Source organism: Sebastes fasciatus, chromosome 11, assembly GCF_043250625.1.
Source record: "Sebastes fasciatus isolate fSebFas1 chromosome 11, fSebFas1.pri, whole genome shotgun sequence".
Lineage (NCBI taxonomy): Eukaryota > Metazoa > Chordata > Actinopteri > Perciformes > Sebastidae > Sebastes > Sebastes fasciatus.
The window spans coordinates 947,688-968,257 of NC_133805.1; the positions used below are offsets into that span (position 1 = coordinate 947,688).

The window sequence follows — 20,570 nt, forward strand, 5'->3', positions numbered from 1 at the left end:
CTGTCTCTACTGTCTCTACTGTCTCTACTGTCTCACTGTCTCTACTGTCTCTAGTGTCTCTACTGTCTCTTCTGTCTCTAGTGTCTCACTGTCTCTACTGTCTCTAGTGTCTCTACTGTCTCTACTGTCTCTACTGTCTCTAGTGTCTCTACTGTCTCTTCTGTCTCTAGTGTCTCACTGTCTCTACTGTCTCTACTGTCTCTACTGTCTCTACTGTCTCTACTGTCTCTACTGTCTCACTGACGGCTGCTGGCTGTCCTCTGTGTGTCTTCAGGACAGCGCGGCGTCCCGACAGCGCCGACGGACTCGTTCCCTTCTGGCCAGAAACGAGTCTCTGGAGGACGAGTTTGTCAAAGCGAAGGCTGCTGTGGAGGTACGAACACACACACACACACACACACACACACACACACACACACACACACACACACACACACACAAACTCTGATCTTCAGGACAAAGTTGTTGGTGAAACTATGAACTTCAGTTTGTCCTTCACTCTCCAGCTAAACCCCCCCGTTCTAAAGAAGTCTCCTCTTCCCAGCAGCGTCCGTGAGGACGGACCGCTCTACAGCAGCTCAGTGTTCAATATCAGAGATCAGATATCAGAGATCAGATATTTGATATCTGATATCATCGTGTAGCTGATCACAGATCTGTACTTCCTGTTATCTGAGAACTCTGATTCAGCAACATTCAGATTAATAACGCTGCTCTCAGGTCAGCAGGAAGCTGCAGACTCAGCATCAGTTCTCATATCGGACACTGAAGAAAAGAATATATATGTAGTATACATATATATATACAGTATATATATATATATAAATACTGTATATATATGTATATATATATATTTCCCCGCTGGGCCGGGATGCCACCTCAGCCGGCGCACGCCGGCCCTCACTTTCATTGCACCACGGGGTTCTGCTTGCACCCTCTGACTCAAACGTGCGTTAGACTCCTTGGTCCGTGTTTCAAGACGGGTCGGGTGGGCTGCTGACATCACCGCAGACCCCTGACGCCTTTACGTGGGCCGAGCCCCACCCTGGGGGTCGACGGTGTACCGGGAGCAGGGAGCCCCGTCACGGTGCGGCGAGGTCCGGGCGGGGAGCGCTGTAAAGCTGTGGCTGCGATCCACCTCGGATCTCGGTCTGAAACAAAGTGGTATCTGTGCATCCCTAGTATATATACAGTACATACTGTATATAAATATACAGTATGTATATACTGTATATCTATATACACGGATCAGCCATAACATGATGACCACCTGCCTGATATTGAGTAGGTCCCCCCCCTGACTGGTGGCGGCGTGGACTCCACCAGACTCGGTGATTAAAGGTCACCTATTATGCAAAATGCACTTTTCCATGTCTGTTAAACATCAATATTTGTCCCCAGTGTGTCTACAGGCCACCATAGTATCATAAAAGACCATCCTCTCTCTTTTTCTCCTCCTCCGTTTGTCCGGAAATGGGTGTTGAAAATCGCTGCGCAGCTTTTCCTTCTCTTCTGACGTCGTTTGAGAAATGCAAGCCATGTAAGGGTTTCCTGGTCGAACCAGAGCAGAACCTTCAGTAGCTGACCCCGCCCCACAGCGCGTCACTGTCTCTCCTCCTCAACCGAACTTGAGCAAAGTCTGCAAGAACCAGCAGAACAGGCTTCATGTACTCCCATCATCTAAATATAACATGTTCTTTCACAAAGGCTTTATGTAATTACACTGTTTAAACAGATGATATTTATATATTATATATATTTGATGTCATGCATGTAGCAGATTACAGGTAGTAAATAGTGACTTGTAAGCAACACAACACATTTCTGTTTCACAGTCAAACTTTATTTGAGTAGACAGATGACAATATTAATTATTCACAGCATTTGTAATCATCTCACCTGTTAGTTAGTTATGTTAACATGGTACAGGAGAAAGTCTTCAGCTCTGGTAAACTATGGTAAGCTAAGCTCCGGTGGTCTGTAGTCATGGTAACACAGAGACAGCTCCTACTGTAAATAATATACCATTACTCTGATCTTCCATACATTTATCTTTTAGCAGAAATAATGAACTGACTACTGTTTCACATCTTCTATTTTCCACCCTGATGGTCGCTGTGTTTACACACCGTGTCATAGCGGTAGCATGTAGCTAACCCGTTAGCATGTAGCTACATGCTAACGGGTTAGCTACATGCTACCGGGTTAGCTCTGTATCTCCATGTAAACAGAGCCATCTGCTTTCAGCTGTCTGCTCTCAGCTATCTGCTCTCAGCTGTCTGCTCACAGCTATCTGCTCTCAGCTATCTGCTCTCAGCTATCTGCTCTCAGCTGTCTGCTCTCAGCTATCTGCTCTCAGCTGTCTGCTCACAGCTATCTGCTCTCAGCTATCTGCTCTCAGCTGTCTGCTCTCAGCTGTCTGCTCTCAGCTGTCTGCTCTCAGCTGTCTGCTCTCCTCTGTCTGCTCTCAGCTGTCTGCTCTCAGCTATCTGCTCTCAGCTGTCTGCTCTCAGCTGTCTGCTCTCAGCTGTCTGCTCTCAGCTGTCTGCTCTCAGCTATCTGCTCTCAGCTGTCTGCTCTCAGCTGTCTGCTCTCAGCTATCTGCTCTCAGCTGTCTGCTCACAGCTATCTGCTCTCAGCTGTCTGCTCACAGCTGTCTGCTCTCAGCTGTCTGCTCTCAGCTATCTGCTCTCAGCTGTCTGCTCACAGCTATCTGCTCTCAGCTATCTGCTCTCAGCTGTCTGCTCTCAGCTGTCTGCTCTCAGCTGTCTGCTCTCAGCTGTCTGCTCTCCTCTGTCTGCTCTCAGCTGTCTGCTCTCAGCTATCTGCTCTCAGCTGTCTGCTCTCAGCTGTCTGCTCTCAGCTGTCTGCTCTCAGCTGTCTGCTCTCAGCTATCTGCTCTCAGCTGTCTGCTCTCAGCTGTCTGCTCTCAGCTATCTGCTCTCAGCTGTCTGCTCACAGCTATCTGCTCTCAGCTATCTGCTCTCAGCTGTCTGCTCTCAGCTGTCTGCTCTCCTCTGTCTGCTCTCAGCTGTCTGCTCTCAGCTATCTGCTCTCAGCTGTCTGCTCTCAGCTGTCTGCTCTCAGCTATCTGCTCTCAGCTGTCTGCTCTCAGCTGTCTGCTCTCCTCTGTCTGCTCTCAGCTATCTGCTCTCAGCTGTCTGCTCTCAGCTGTCTGCTCTCAGCTGTCTGCTCTCCTCTGGGATGATTCTGTCGGTCATTTCTCACAGATGGATCTGTAAAGACAGACGTAAAACAGAGTGTATGTTTACGGTTTACAGAGTTGATGCATGAGGTAAACACTGAGCTAACTAACAGAGATATAAACAGCATTATTTACCTGAGAGAAACCGTCAGGAAAACCTGGAATCTGGACCGCAGATGTTCATCATGTGTCGCCGATTTCTGATCAGATTCCTCCGGTCACGTGCGCTGGGTGAAGTTTCTGGTTTATAAACTTTAAAGTGGTTTATAAACTTTATTCTAGCTGCTATCTCTCCAGAGCTTCTCCGGGAGGGAGGGGGAGATAGTGACGCTGTTGTTGAGGACGTTTGATTGACAGAAAACGCTGACCAATCAGAGCAGAGTGGGAGGAGACAGGCTGTGAATCAGTGGTTTTCAGACAGAGGCTGAATTAGGCTCTGAGGCAGGCAGACTCAGGCTGCAGTATGAGAAGAATAAAGGTTTTTTTGAACATTGCAGCATGTAAACATGTTCTAGTGCAACATTAAAATACATCTATGAACCTGGAAATGAGCATAATATGAGACCTTTAAAGTGCAGTTCATCTCAGACTCCGGTGTCGAAGCGTTGGTGCTCTTCAATCCCGTCAGCTCGGTTCAGTGGACCAATCGCAGCGTCTCGTCTGATTAAAAGCTCGTCCTCATCACAGTTCAGGTGTTTTAATCCTCAGAGACGCCGAGGACGCCGCTGACGGACTGACGCGGTTTTACATACGAGTCCATGATAACATATAGTTACTGTATTTAGTGAGGTCCAGCAGTGGAGTGGAGCTCCGGCTGCTGCTTTCATTCTGCTGTAAAGCCACATTTCAAAGTTCTGTTCTGTTAATAATCTGAATGTTTCCTAAAGCAGGATCAGTTTTATTAGTTATAGTGTAACATAAAGACATGACACATAACAATAGAAATAGTGACGCACCGATACCACTTCATTCAGATCGAGTACAAGTAGTACAAGGTATCGGTGCATCCCTGAATATAAGTGAAGGAATACGACTCCCAGGGTGCATCTCACTAACAACACATCAGACATTCACTTTCATTCATGTGGAGTTTAAAGACTAACTGGACTGTCTGTTTACCAGGAAGACAGACTGCATTATGGGAAATGTAGGAGCCAACAGTTAGGCTCTGTGTTTCTAACGTGACGTGTTGTGTTTCAGTCGGACACAGAGTTCTGGGATAAGATGCAGGCGGAGTGGGAGGAGCTGGCTCGGAGGAACTGGCTGGAGGAGTCTGGGGGTCAGGGGTCGATCCAGCCCTCCGTCTCACCTGTAGAGAAGGTGAGTTCATAACCTGCTGACCTCTCTGGTGAGAGGGGGGGGATATATATTAATATAATGGATCTATCTGCTTCATCTGAGTCTATGTGGAGGAAGAAAGAGGTTACCGCTTTTATTGTGGTAGTCTGAGTAACGTGACGTCATATCCGTTCCGTATCCGTCAACCAAAACAAACCTCAGAGAGTCTAAAACGTTAAATCCAGCGTGGTAAACACTACACATCCAGTAAAGGATGGAAACACTTTGGGTTTCACACATTGACAGGAAAAGCAGAGCTACACAGAGCAGAGCTAAAGCTGCATGCTAACTCTGTCACGGACAGGAAACGTTATGGTATGGAGGTAACGTTATGGTATGGAGGTAACGTTATGGTATGGAGGTAACGTTATGGTATGGTGGTAACGTTATGGTATGGTGGTAACGTTATGGTATGGAGGTAACGTTATGGTGTGGAGGTAACGTTATGGTATGGTGGTAACGTTATGGTATGGAGGTAACATTATGGTATAGAGGTAACGTTATGGTATGGTGTAATGTTATGGTATGGAGGTAACGTTATGGTATGGAGGTAACGTTATGGTATGGAGGTAACGTTATGGTGTGGAGGTAACGTTATGGTGTGGAGGTAACGTTATGGTGTGGAGGTAACGTTATGGTATGGTGGTAACGTTATGGTATGGAGGTAACGTTATGGTATGGTGGTAACGTTATGGTATGGAGGTAACGTTATGGTATGGAGGTAACGTTATGGTATGGAGGTAACGTTATGGTATGGAGGTAACGTTATGGTATGGAGGTAACGTTATGGTATGGAGGTAACATTATGGTATGGAGGTAACGTTATGGTATGGTGGTAACGTTATGGTATGGTGGTAACGTTATGGTATGGTGGTAACGTTATGGTATGGTGGTAACATTATGGTATGGAGGTAACGTTATGGTATGGTGGTAACGTTATGGTATGGTGGTAACGTTATGGTATGGAGGTAACGTTATGGTATGGTGGTAACGTTATGGTATGGAGGTAACGTTATGGTATGGAGGTAACGTTATGGTATGGAGGTAACGTTATGGTATGGAGGTAACATTATGGTATGGAGGTAACGTTATGGTATGGTGGTAACGTTATGGTATGGAGGTAACGTTATGGTATGGAGGTAACGTTATGGTATGGTGGTAACATTATGGTATGGAGGTAACGTTATGGTATGGTGTAATGTTATGGTATGGAGGTAACGTTATGGTATGGCGGTAACGTTATGGTATGGAGGTAACGTTATGGTATGGAGGTAACGTTATGGTATGGTGGTAACGTTATGGTATGGAGGTAACGTTATGGTATGGAGGTAACGTTATGGTATGGTGTAATGTTATGGTATGGAGGTAACGTTATGGTATGGAGGTAACGTTATGGTATGGAGGTAACGTTATGGTATGGAGGTAACGCTATGGTATGGAGGTAACGTTATGGTATGGAGGTAACGTTATGGTATGGTGGTAACGTTATGGTATGGAGGTAACGTTATGGTATGGTGGTAACATTATGGTATGGAGGTAACGTTATGGTATGGTGGTAACATTATGGTATGGAGGTAACGTTATGGTATGGTGGTAACGTTATGGTATGGAGGTAACGTTATGGTATGGAGGTAACGTTATGGTATGGAGGTAACGTTATGGTATGGAGGTAACGTTATGGTATGGTGGTAACGTTATGGTATGGAGGTAACGTTATGGTATGGAGGTAACGTTATGGTATGGAGGTAACGTTATGGTATGGTGGTAACGTTATGGTATGGAGGTAACGTTATGGTATGGAGGTAACGTTATGGTATGGAGGTAACGTTATGGTATGGCGGTAACGTTATGGTATGGAGGTAACGTTATGGTATGGAGGTAACGTTATGGTATGGAGGTAACGTTATGGTATGACGGTAACGTTATGGTATGGAGGTAACGTTATGGTATGGTGGTAACGTTATGGTATGTAGGTAACGTTATGGTATGGCGGTAACGTTATGGTATGGCGGTAACGTTATGGTATGGAGGTAACGTTATGGTATGGTGGTAACGTTATGGTATGGAGGTAACGTTATGGTATGGTGGTAACGTTATGGTATGGAGGTAACATTATGTTATGGCGGTAACCTGGTGGTGGAGCCGGCCGTCGCTCTCGTCTCCATGGTCAAATGGGCCGACGCTACGACTGTAGAGCACCCAGATACTGACATTATGTTCTCTGCATTGAAACGGCCCCGATGGAGCTGACCATGGATGGATAAAGAGAACGGAGCTGACGGGAGAGCTAGAGACCACCTTGGAGAAGTTACAGGAAGTAGACACGTGGGACTACGTCCGCTTTTCAAAATAAGATGTTAACAAAGGGAACTGTAGATACTAAATACATCTATGGAAATCAGATTGATGGATTATATTCACCAGAAGTATAAACATTATAAATTAAAAAGAAAATCCCACTAATCTGTGAGGGAAATGTCTTTATTCTTTGATTTCTGGGTTGCTGGATAATCAATGTAATCAAGACTTCCTGACACTGATCCTGATATATTTGACCTCAGGACATCTCTGACTACAGACATGCTGGAAATCAAACATTCTTACTGGATTCATTTAGAGATTTTACAACGTAAAAGTCCCTAGAAGTGTAAGATTCATCTGGTTCCCTTCATGGTCTAGAGGTAAAACAGTTAAAGTTCCTGTTTGTAACTTCTTCCAGGTATAAATCATTGCTGGTCGGTGTCTCATGGTCTCTCGTGTGTCTCGTGGTCTCTCGTGTGTCTCGTGGTCTCTCGTGTGTCTCGTGGTCTCTCGTGTGTCTCGTGGTCTCTCGTGTGTCTCGTGGTCTCTCGTGTGTCTCGTGGTCTCTCGTGTGTCTCGTGGTCTCTCGTGTGTCTCGTGGTCTCTCGTGTGTCTCGTGGTCTCTCGTGTGTCTCGTGGTCTCTCGTGTGTCTCGTGGTCTCTCGTGTGTCTCCTGGTCTCTCGTGTGTCTCATGGTCTCTCGTGTGTCTCCTGGTCTCTCGTGTGTCTCGTGGTCTCTCGTGTGTCTCTTGGTCTCTCGTGTGTCTCCTGGTCTCTCGTGTGTCTCGTGGTCTCTCGTGTGTCTCGTGGTCTCTCGTGTGTCTCGTGGTCTCTCGTGTGTCTCGTGGTCTCTCGTGTGTCTCGTGGTCTCTCGTGTGTCTCGTGGTCTCTCGTGTGTCTCGTGGTCTCTCGTGTGTCTCGTGGTCTCTCGTGTGTCTCCTGGTCTCTCGTGTGTCTCGTGGTCTCTCGTGTGTCTCGTGGTCTCTCGTGTGTCTCGTGGTCTCTCGTGTGTCTCGTGGTCTCTCGTGTGTCTCCTGGTCTCTCGTGTGTCTCGTGGTCTCTCGTGTGTCTCGTGGTCTCTCGTGTGTCTCGTGGTCTCTCGTGTGTCTCATGGTCTCTCGTGTGTCTCATGGTCTCTCGTGTGTCTCATGGTCTCTCGTGTGTCTCATGGTCTCTCGTGTGTCTCCGCTGTTCAGACTCAGACTCCAACACAAACTCCAGTGAAGCACCAAAACCTCTTGGTTGTATCTAGTGAAGCTGTTAAACAGTGTTGGCCGCGGTCGGAGGACGCGGGGGAGACCGTAGCTTTGGTCTCCAGGACCGGAGTCTCTGCTCCTCTGCTCCTCTGCCTGCCTTCACTCACACACCGCGCTCCTTCTCTCTCTCTCTCTCTCCACCTCTCACGTGCATGCTGCTCACTCCACACTGCAGAAGAGTTAGTTTAGCTCTGAGAATATCTAGTGAATGTTCAGTGGACGTTTGTGCAGAAATAACTGCTGCAGCTCCTCCAGACCAACAGAGGTTTCCCGTGTCTTGTGAAGTGACGGGGCTCCGCAGAGAGAAACGTTATCGTCTCCGACCAAAACTCCGGCGTCTCCCCCGTTCCCTCCGGCCGCGGTCGGGAGGCTGAGGCGGGAAAAGCCAACACTAGGATCAGCATTGATTCATGGAGAGACCTTCGTCTGGTCAGCTAACTGATATTGTGCTTTTAGCTGACGTGTGTCTCCTCACCGTTTTGACCGATGCTCGCTCACATTCAGGTAGCGCGTGCACACGGGCGAGCGCGAGCAACAGCACGCTGACTTTCGTTGACTTAACGGCCACAGTTGTCGCTTTTACAACCAATTTCTGATTCTTACGAACAGTCCCTTTAAAAACAATCCCAATAAATCAGAATGTCAGGATGCATTTCTCTCTCTTGAAGTCTTTTTATAGTTAGTAGACTGGAGTTATTATGAATAATGACAGATTATGACTGGGATGGATATTTGTCAGCATTAATCTGTAGTTTTAATCCTCTGAACAGTAATCCCTCCTCCGCTCAGGTGTTACATCACCGCGGCAACAGATGTCGGCACGTTATCAAACCGCTTCTTCGTGAGCGGTTTACTCATCCCCTCATTTCTTCTTCTGTTGATGTAAATATAGTCGAGCTCTCTGTCCATTCAAATAGTTCATCAGGAACTAATCTCACATGTTTGATCTGTTCTGAATGAACCTTAAAGAGAGATTCAATTTAAAGAACCCTGGTATAACATTAAATATTATAACATTAAATATTATAATACTAAATATTATAACATTAAACATTAAATATTATAACATTAAATATTATAATACTAAATATTATAACATTAAACATTAAATATTATAATACTAAATATTATAACATTAAATATTAAATATTATAACATTAAATATTATAATACTAAATATTATAACATTAAACATTAAATATTATAACATTAAATATTATAATACTAAATATTATAACATTAAACATTAAATATTATAACATTAAATATTATAATACTAAATATTATAACATTAAATATTAAATATTATAATACTAAATATTAAATATTATAATACTAAATATTATGATCTGGTGGTCTGGTGGTCTGGTGGTGTGATGGTCTGGTGGTCTGGTGGTCTGGTGGTCTGGTGATCTGGTGATCTGGTGGTCTGGTGGTCTGGTGGTCTGGTGGTCTGATGGTCTGGTGATCTGGTGATCTGGTGGTCTGGTGGTCTGATGGTCTGGTGGTCTGGTGGTCTGGTGGTCTGGTGGTCTGGTGATCTGGTGGTCTGGTGGTCTGGTGATCTGGTGATCTGGTGGTCTGGTGGTCTGGTGATCTGGTGGTCTGGTGGTCTGATGGTGTTTTCTCTCTATAGGTCTACTTCTTCAACACCAACAACCCGTACCGGGACTGGCCCAGCGCCTTCGCTGAGGGTCAGGAGAAAGCTCGGGAGGGAGACCTGAACGCCGCCGTCCTGCTGCTGGAGGCCGCCATCCTGCAGGACCCGCAGGACTCTGAGGTGAGGGGGGAGCAGAGGTCTAGTTTCCTCTCAGAACACTTGAATTACAATATGCTGAAAGGTTATTATGGGATGTCTGCCCAATGATGCTAAAGATGTGTTACCTACTGCAGCTTTAATGTCACTGCAGGAAGTCAAACTCTTCTTCTGTGTTTTCAGGCGTGGCAGGTGTTAGGGACGACTCAGGCTGAGAACGAGAACGAACAGGCCGCCATCGTGTCCCTGCAGAGGTCAGACTTCCTGTTGTCTTCCTGCTGCTAAGCTAACGTATATCACCTGATGCTAAGCTAACATGTATCACCTGATGCTAAGCTAACATGTATCACCTGATGCTAAGCTAACATGTATCACCTGATGCTAAGCTAACGTATATCACCTGATGCTAAGCTAACGTGTATCACCTGATGCTAAGCTAACATGTATCACCTGATGCTAAGCTAACATGTATCACCTGCTGCTAAGCTAACGTGTATCACCTGATGCTAAGCTAACATGTATCACCTGATGCTAAGCTAACATGTATCACCTGTGTGCAGGTGTCTGGAGCTCCGCCCCAACAACCTGCCGGCTCTCATGGCGCTCGCTGTCAGCTTCACCAACAGCGGCGTGCAGCGGGAGGCCTGCGACGCTCTGCGACGCTGGATCAGCCACAACCCCCGATACAAACACCTGGTCCTGGACCGCAGGAGCCCGCTACGGGGCTCCCCGGCCACGCCTCGCAGGGGCCCCCACACCTCCACGCCGGCCAGGTACGAACACCTGAGGGACGTCAGGTTTGTTTGTTTGTTTGTTGTTTAGTTTGGTCTAAATGCTACAGTACCCATGAGTCTCAGCTGCCGTCGCTATGGAGACGACTCCATCCAGAGCTGTGACATCAGAGCTGTGACATCAGACCTGTGACACCAGACCTGTGACATCAGACCTGTGACATCAGAGCTGTGACATTAGACCTGTGACACCAGACCTGTGACATCAGACCTGTGACACCAGAGCTGTGACATCAGAGCTGTGACTTCGGAGCTGTGACTTCAGAGCTGTGACATCAGAGCTGTGACATCAGACCTGTGACATCAGAGCTGTGACTTCGGAGCTGTGACTTCAGAGCTGTGACTTCGGAGCTGTGACATCAGAGCTGTGACATCAGACCTGTGACACCAGCGCTGTGACATCAGAGCTGTGACTTCGGAGCTGTGACTTCAGAGCTGTGACATCAGAGCTGTGACATCAGACCTGTGACATCGGAGCTGTGACTTCGGAGCTGTGACTTCAGAGCTGTGACTTCGGAGCTGTGACATCAGAGCTGTGACATCAGACCTGTGACACCAGAGCTGTGACATCAGAGCTGTGACTTCGGAGCTGTGACTTCAGAGCTGTGACATCAGAGCTGTGACATCAGACCTGTGACATCAGAGCTGTGACATCAGACCTGTGACATCAGACCTGTGACATCAGAGCTGTGACTTCGGAGCTGTGATATTCAGAGCTGTGACATCAGACCTGTGACATCAGACCTGTGAATTCAGAGCTGTGACATCAGATCTGTGACTTCAGAGCTGTGACATCAGAGCGCTTGATTTAAATTTCTGAATTCATCCAGCAAGTTTTACGAAGATCAGAACCTCTGACGTCGTGGTCTGAATCTCTCTGATTGGACAGTTCTTGCAATGATCTCTGGGAGTTGTAGGAGACTTCTCTGCTAAAGCTGTAACAGACTTTTTAAACTGAGCTTGATTGTTGAGAGACTTCAACACATTTAGCATTAGCCTGTAGCATTAAAGGAGGTGTGTGTGTGTGTGTGTGTGTGTGTGTGTGTGTGTGTGTGTGTGTGTGTGTGTGTGTAGGTCTGAGCTGCAGGACGTCCTGCTTCTCTTCCAGGATGCGGCTCTGTTGAATCTGGACTGTGTGGATCCAGACCTGCAGACTGGACTCGGGGTCCTTTTCAACCTCGGCTCTGACTTCAACAGAGCTGTGGAGGCTTTCACTGCAGCGCTGTCCGTCAGACCACAGGTAACACACACACACACACACACACATGTATAAAAATACATATGTGTGTCATAGTATAGTATGTCGAAGAATTTCACCAAAAAAAGTCATGGTTTAGTAAGTCAAAGAATTTCACCAAAAAAAGTCATGGTTTAGTAAGTCGAAGAATTTCACCAAAAAAAGTCATAGTTTAGTAAGTCGAAAATGTTTAGAAAAAAAAAGTCATAGTATAGTATTTCGGATAATTTCACCAAAAAAAGTCATAGTATAGTAAGTCGAAGAATTTCATTACAAAAAAAATCATAGTATGTCGAAAATGTTTAGAAAAAAAAGTCATAGTATAGCATGTCGAAAAATGTCACTAGAAAAAAGTCATAGTTTAGTATGTCGAATAATGTCATGAAAAAAAGTCATAATATTGTTTGTCGAATACTTTCATTACAAAAAGTCATAGCTTAGTAAGTCGAAAAATTTCACCAAAAAAGTCATAGTTTAGTAAGTCGAAGAATTTCATTACAAAAAGTCATAGTATAGTATGTTGAAAAATTTCACCAAAAAAAGTCATGGTTTAGTAAGTCGAAGAATTTCACCAAAAAAAGTCATAGTTTAGTAAGTCGAAGAATTTCACCAAAAAAAGTCGTAGTATAGTATGTCGAAGAATTTCACCAAAAAAAGTCATAAGTCGAAGAATTTCACCAAAAAAACTAATGGTTTAGTAAGTCGAAAAATTTCACCAAAAAAAGTCATAGTTTAGTAAGTCGAAGAATTTCACCAAAAAAAGTCGTAGTATAGTATGTCGAAGAATTTCACCAAAAAAAGTCATAGTTTAGTAAGTCGAAGAATTTCACCAAAAAAAGTAATGGTTTAGTAAGTCGAAAAATTTCACCAAAAAAGTCATAGTTTAGTAAGTCGAAGAATTTCATTACAAAAAGTCATAGTATAGTATGTTGAAAAATTTCACCAAAAAAAGTCATGGTTTAGTAAGTCGAAGAATTTCACCAAAAAAAGTCATAGTTTAGTAAGTCGAAGAATTTCACCAAAAAAAGTCATAGTTTAGTAAGTCGAAGAATTTCACCAAAAAAAGTCGTAGTATAGTAAGTCGAAGAATTTCACCAAAAAAAGTCATAGTTTAGTAAGTCGAAGAATTTCACCAAAAAAAGTCGTAGTATAGTATGTCGAAGAATTTCACCAAAAAAAGTCATAGTTTAGTAAGTCGAAGAATTTCACCAAAAAAACTAATGGTTTAGTAAGTCGAAAAATTTCACCAAAAAAAGTCATAGTTTAGTAAGTCGAAGAATTTCACCAAAAAAAGTCGTAGTATAGTATGTCGAAGAATTTCACCAAAAAAAGTCATAGTTTAGTAAGTCGAAGAATTTCACCAAAAAAAGTAATGGTTTAGTAAGTCGAAAAATTTCACCAAAAAAAGTCATAGTTTAGTAAGTCGAAGAATTTCACCAAAAAAAGTCAAAGTAAGTCGAAGAATTTCACCAAAAAAAGTCATAGTATAGTATGTCGAAGAATTTCACCAAAAAGTCATAGTTTAGTAAGTCGAAGAATTTCACCAAAAAAAGTCATAGTTTAGTAAGTCGAAGAATTTCACCAAAAAAAGTAATGGTTTAGTAAGTCGAAAAATTTCACCAAAAAAAGTCATAGTTTAGTAAGTCGAAGAATTTCACCAAAAAAAGTCAAAGTAAGTCGAAGAATTTCACCAAAAAAAGTCATAGTTTAGAAAGTCGAAAAATTTCACCAAAAAAAGTCATAGTTTAGTAAGTCGAAGAATTTCATTACAAAAAAAGTCATAGTTTAGTAAGTCGAATAATGTCATGAAAAAAAGTCATAATATTGTTTGTCGAATACTTTCATTACAAAAAGTCATAGTTTAGTAAGTCGAAGAATTTCACCAAAAAAAGTCATGGTTTAGTAAGTCAAAGAATTTCACCAAAAAAAGTCATGGTTTAGTAAGTCGAAGAATTTCACCAAAAAAAGTCATAGTTTAGTAAGTCGAAGAATTTCACCAAAAAAAGTCATAGTTTAGTAAGTCGAAGAATTTCACCAAAAAAAGTCATGGTTTAGTAAGTCGAAGAATTTCACCAAAAAAAGTCATAGTTTAGTAAGTCGAAAATGTTTAGAAAAAAAAGTCATAGTATAGTATTTCGGATAATTTCACCAAAAAAAGTCATAGTATAGTAAGTCGAAGAATTTCATTACAAAAAAAATCATAGTATGTCGAAAATGTTTAGAAAAAAAAGTCATAGTATAGCATGTCGAAAAATGTCACTAGAAAAAAGTCATAGTTTAGTATGTCGAATAATGTCATGAAAAAAAGTCATAATATTGTTTGTCGAATACTTTCATTACAAAAAGTCATGGTTTAGTAAGTCGAAGAATTTCACCAAAAAAAGTCATGGTTTAGTAAGTCAAAGAATTTCACCAAAAAAAGTCATGGTTTAGTAAGTCGAAGAATTTCACCAAAAAAAGTCATGGTTTAGTAAGTCGAAGAATTTCACCAAAAAAAGTCATGGTTTAGTAAGTCGAAGAATTTCACCAAAAAAAGTCATAGTTTAGGAAGTCGAAGAATTTCGCCAAAAAAAGTAATGGTTTAGTAAGTCGAAGAATTTCATTACAAAAAAAGTCATAGTTTAGTAAATCGAAGAATTTCATTGCAAAAAGTCATAGTTTAGGAAGTCGAAGAATTTCACCAAAAAAAGTCATAGTTTAGGAAGTCGAAGAATTTCACCAAAAAAAGTCATAGTTTAGTAAGTTGAAGAATTTCACCAAAAAAAGTCATAGTTTAGTAAGTCGAAAAATGTCACCAAAAAAAGTCATAGTTTAGTAAGTCGAAGAATTTCACCAAAAAAAGTCATAGTTTAGTAAGTCGAAGAATTTCATTACAAAAAAAGTCATAGTTTAGTAAATCGAAGAATTTCATTGCAAAAAGTCATAGTTTAGGAAGTCGAAGAATTTCACCAAAAAAAGTCATAGTTTAGTAAGTTGAAGAATTTCACCAAAAAAAGTCATAGTTTAGTAAGTCGAAAAATGTCACCAAAAAAAGTCATAGTTTAGTAAGTCGAAGAATTTCACCAAAAAAAGTCATAGTTTAGTAAGTCGAAAAATGTCACCAAAAAAAGTCATAGTTTAGTAAGTCGAAGAATTTCGCCAAAAAAAGTAATGGTTTAGTAAGTCGAAGAATTTCACCAAAAAAAGTCATAGTTTAGTAAGTCGAAGAATTTCGCCAAAAAAAGTAATGGTTTAGTAAGTCGAAGAATTTCACCAAAAAAAGTCATAGTTTAGTAAGTCGAAGAATTTCATTACAAAAAAAGTCATAGTTTAGTAAATCGAAGAATTTCATTGCAAAAAGTCATGGTTTAGTAAGTCGAAAACTTTTATGGAAAAAAAAGTCATAGTATAGTAAGTCGAAGAATTTCACCAAAAAAAGTCATAGTTTAGGAAGTCGAAGAATTTCACCAAAAAAAGTCATAGTTTAGGAAGTCGAAGAATTTCACCAAAAAAAGTCATAGTTTAGGAAGTCGAAGAATTTCGCCAAAAAAAGTAATGGTTTAGTAAGTCGAAGAATTTCACCAAAAAAAGTCGAAGAATTTCACCAAAAAAAGTCATAGTTTAGAAAGTCGAAGAATTTCACCAAAAAAAGTCATTGTATAGTATGTTGAGAAATTTCACCAAAAAAAGGCATAGTTTAGTAAGTCGAAGAATTTCATTACAAAAAAAGTCATAGTATAGTATGTCGAAAATGTTTATAAAAAAAAGTCATAGTATAGCATGTCAAAAAATTTCACTAGAACAAAGTCATAGTTTAGTATGTCGAATAATGTCATGAAAAAAAGTCATAATATTGTTTGTCGAATACTTTCATTACAAAAAGTCATAGGTATGTCGAAAATTTTTATAAAAAAGTATTTCGAATAATTTCACAAAACAAAAGTCATAGTATAGTATGTCGAATATTTGTATGGAAAAAAAAGTCATAGTATAGTATGTCAAAATTTTTATAAAAAAAGTCATAGTATGGTATGTCGAAAAATGTTATGGAAAAAAAAGTCATAGTTTAGTATGTCGAATAATGTCATGAAAAAAAGTCATTATATTGTTTGTCGAATACTTTCATTACAAAAAGTCATAGTATAGTATGTCGAAAAATTTCACCAAAAAAAGTCATAGTTTATTAAGTCGAAGAATTTAACCAAAAAAAGTCATAGTTTAGTAAGTCGAAAGATTTCACCAAAAAAAATCATAGTTTAGTAAGTCGAAGAATTTAACCAAAAAAAGTCATGGTTTAGTAAGTCGAAAGATTTCACCAAAAAAAATCATAGTTTAGTAAGTCGAAGAATTTCACCAAAAAAAGTCATGGTTTAGTAAGTCGAAGAATTTCACCAAAAAAAGTCATAGTTTAGAGTCGAAGAATTTCACCAAAAAGTCATAGTTTAGTAAGTTGAAGAATTTCATCACAAAAAAAGTCATAGTTTATTAAGTTGAAGAATTTCACCAAAAAAAGTCATAGTTTACTAAGTCGAAGAATTTCACCAAAAAAAGTCACAATATTGTGTGTCGAATACTTTCATTACAAAAAGTCGTAGTATAGTATGTCGAAGAATTTCACCAAAAAAAGTCAGTTTAGTAAGTCGAAAATGTTTAGAAAAAAAAGTCATAGTATAGTATTTCGGATAATTTCACCAAAAAAAAGTCATAGTATAGTATGTCGAAAATGTTTAGAAAAAAAAGTCATAGTATAGCATGTCGAAAAATTTCACTAGAATAAAGTCATAGTTTAGTATGTCGAATAATGTCATGAAAAAAAGTCATATTGTTTGTCGAATACTTTCATTACAAAAAGTCATAGTATAGTATGTCGAAAAATTTTATAAAAAAGTATTTCGAATAATTTCACAAAACAAAAGTCATAGTATAGTATGTCAAATATTTGTATGGAAAAAAAAGTCATAGTATAGTATGTCAACATTTTTATAAAAAAAGTCATAGTATGGTATGTCGAAAAATGTTATGGAAAAAAAAGTCATAGTTTAGTATGTCGAATAATGTCATGAAAAAAAGTCATTATATTGTTTGTCGAATACTTTCATTACAAAAAGTCATAGTTTAGAAAGTCGAAGAATTTCACCAAAAAAAGTCATGGTTTAGTAAGTTGAAGAATTTCACCCAAAAAAGTCATAGTTTAGTAAGTCGAAAAATTTCACCAAAAAAGGTCATAGTTTAGTAAGTTGAAGAATTTCATTACAAAAAGTCATTGTATAGTATGTCGAAAAATTTCACTAGAAAAAAGTCATAGTATAATATGAAGAAAAATTTTACAAACAAAAGTCATAGGGTGGCAGGGCAGCGGTGGGTTTTGTTGAAATGTAGACCTGTGTATCGTCGGCATAACAGTAATAGTATAATACATAATAGTATAGTATGTCGAAAAATGTTATGGAAAAAAAAGTCACTGTATAATATGTCGAACTTTTTTATAAAAAAAAAGTCATAGTATAATATGTGGAATAGTATGTCGATAGTATAATATGTCTAAAAAAGTGATAAAAAAGTCATAGTATAGATAGATAGATAGTAACTTTATTGATCACGAGGGAGTTCAAGTTTAGTATAGTATGTCGAATAAAGTAAAAAAAGTGGTAGTATAGTTTGTCATAAATGGTCATGTCAGCTTCAGGTGTGAGAGTCAAAGGGAACCATGTTGGACCACTAAGTGGGCGATCTTCAGTCGGACCCTTCACCTGGCTGTGGTCTGATGATGTCATGGCAGCGTTACCTTCCTGTTTGTCTCTTCAGGACTACCTGCTGTGGAACCGTCTGGGTGCAACGCTGGCGAACGGAGACCGCAGTGAGGAGGCGGTGGAGTCGTACACCAGAGCTCTGGAGCTGCAGCCCGGATTCATCCGGTCCAGATACAACCTGGGGATCAGCTGCATCAACCTGGGAGCTCACAGGTAACTCCACCAGCTGTCTCACCTGAGAATACATTCAGGACTAGAACACTAATGATTATAGGACACATTCAGGACTAGAACACTAATGATTATAGGACACATTCAGGACTAGAACACTAATGATTATAGGACACATTCAGGACTAGAACACTAATGATTATAGGACACATTCAGGACTAGAACACTAATGATTATAGGACACATTCAGGACTAGAACACTAATGATTATAGGACACATTCAGGACTAGAACACTAATGATTATAGGACACATTCAGGACTAGAACAATAATGATTATAGGACACATTCAGGACTAGAACACTAATGATTATAGGACACATTCAGGACTAGAACACTAATGATTATAGGACACATTCAGGACTAGAACACTAATGATTATAGGACACATTCAGGACTAGAACACTAATGATTATAGGACGCATTCAGGACTAGAACACTAATGATTATAGGACACATTCAGGACTAGAACAATAATGATTATAGGACACATTCAGGACTAGAACACTAATGATTATAGGACACATTCAGGACTAGAACAATAATGATTATAGGACACATTCAGGACTAGAACACTAATGATTATAGGACACATTCAGGACTAGAACACTAATGATTATAGGACACATTCAGGACTAGAACACTAATGATTATAGGACACATTCAGGACTAGAACACTAATGATTATAGGACACATTCAGGACTAGAACACTAATGATTATAGGACACATTCAGGACTAGAACAATAATGATTATAGGACACATTCAGGACTAGAACACTAATGATTATAGGACGCATTCAGGACTAGAACACTAATGATTATAGGACACATTCAGGACTAGAACACTAATGATTATAGGACACATTCAGGACTAGAACACTAATGATTATAGGACACATTCAGGACTAGAACACTAATGATTATAGGACACATTCAGGACTAGAACAACAGCGATACCAAATGTGGGGTTACAGTAGTGTGTATGTTTGTGTGGTCCTGGTCCTGGTCTGACCTGGTCCTGGTCCTGGTCTGGTCCTGCAGGGAGGCGGTCAGTAACTTCCTGACGGCGTTGAACCAGCAGAGGCAGAGTCAGCGCTGTAGCCATCAGCAGATGTCGGCTAACATCTGGGCCGCCCTGCGAATCGCCATCTCCATGATGGACCAACCCGAGCTGGTCCAGGCTGCCAGCGTCGGGGACCTGGACCTGCTGATGAGGGCCTTCGACGTGGGCGACGTCTGACGGTGGACTGACGGTGTCGGGGGTCGTTCAGAGGACGTGTTGTCTCCTAGAAACAGTGGACCGGAGGTGGAGACACGCTGGATGAGGACAGTTTGGTTTGAAACCAAAGAGACGACGACGACAGCTGCAGGAAAATCCTTTGCAATATAACAGCACAACCCTTTAGCTTCCTGTACGAACACCGTTTATAACTGTTGCCTCGCCGCCGACGGAGAGACGATCAGCTTTAATAATGATATCATAATAACTGTCCAGAATATGAGTTTATCAAGTGTTCATTTAAAGAGCAGGCTGGCTGCACTGAACGTTTTACATCACTGCACCACGCTGCGTTAGAGGTCAACACGCTGCGTTAGAGGTCAACACGCTGCGTTAGAGGTCAACACGCTGCGTTAGAGGTCGACCTCTGATTTAGAGGTCAACCTCTGATTTCAACACATCAACAGCTCTTTGTTCTCTCTTTTACATGTGATCATATTTGAGTATGAAGCCTCTGTTCAGGCCCTGAACACAGCTCCGTCTACACGTATACACATATCTAAAATAAACTAATACAAATAATCTGTCTACACTCACACGCTAAAACGGCTAAAGCTGCACGCTAACTCTGTCACGGACAGGTAACGTTATGGTATGGTGGTAACGTTATGGTATGGAGGTAACGTTATGGTATGGAGGTAACATTATGGTATGGAGGTAACGTTATGGTATGGAGGTAACGTTATGGTGTGGAGGTAACGTTATGGTATGGAGGTAACGTTATGGTATGGAGGTAACGTTATGGTATGGAGGTAACGTTATGGTATGGTGGTAACGTTATGGTATGGAGGTAACATTATGGTATGGAGGTAACGTTATGGTATGGAGGTAACGTTATGGTGTGGAGGTAACGTTATGGTATGGAGGTAACGTTATGGTATGGAGGTAACATTATGGTATGGAGGTAACGTTATGGTATGGTGGTAACATTATGGTATGGTGGTAACGTTATGGTATGGAGGTAACATTATGGTATGGAGGTAACGTTATGGTATGGTGGTAACATTATGGTATGGAGGTAACGTTATGGTGTGGAGGTAACGTTATGGTATGTAGGTAACGTTATGGTATGGAGGTAACGTTATGGTATGGAGGTAACATTATGGTATGGAGGTAACGTTATGGTATGGTGGTAACATTATGGTATGGAGGTAACGTTATGGTGTGGAGGTAACGTTATGGTATGGAGGTAACGTTATGGTATGGAGGTAACATTATGGTATGGAGGTAACGTTATGGTGTGGAGGTAACGTTATGGTATGGTGGTAACGTTATGGTATGGTGGTAACGTTATGGTATGGTGGTAACGTTATGGTATGGTGGTAACGTTATGGTATGGAGGTAACGTTATGGTATGGTGGTAACGTTATGGTATGGTGGTAACGTTATGGTATGGTGGTAACGTTATGGTATGGTGGTAACGTTATGGTATGGTGGTAACGTTAT

General features: G+C 41.1%; 1 protein-coding gene across 1 annotated transcript in view; it reads left to right on the forward strand.

Annotated features, from left to right (window-relative positions):
* Positions 1–19,646, forward strand: part of pex5lb (peroxisomal biogenesis factor 5-like b) — a 63,910-nt gene extending 44,264 nt beyond the window's left edge. The window contains exons 5-12 of the mRNA XM_074649838.1: positions 275–373; positions 4,406–4,525; positions 9,737–9,880; positions 10,040–10,110; positions 10,417–10,629; positions 11,722–11,887; positions 17,669–17,826; positions 18,887–19,646. Of these exons, the coding sequence (XP_074505939.1) occupies positions 275–373; positions 4,406–4,525; positions 9,737–9,880; positions 10,040–10,110; positions 10,417–10,629; positions 11,722–11,887; positions 17,669–17,826; positions 18,887–19,085 (1,170 nt within the window). The 3' untranslated portion in view covers positions 19,086–19,646. The remainder of the gene's footprint in view (positions 1–274; positions 374–4,405; positions 4,526–9,736; positions 9,881–10,039; positions 10,111–10,416; positions 10,630–11,721; positions 11,888–17,668; positions 17,827–18,886) is intronic.
* The last annotated feature ends 924 nt before the right edge of the window (positions 19,647–20,570 follow it).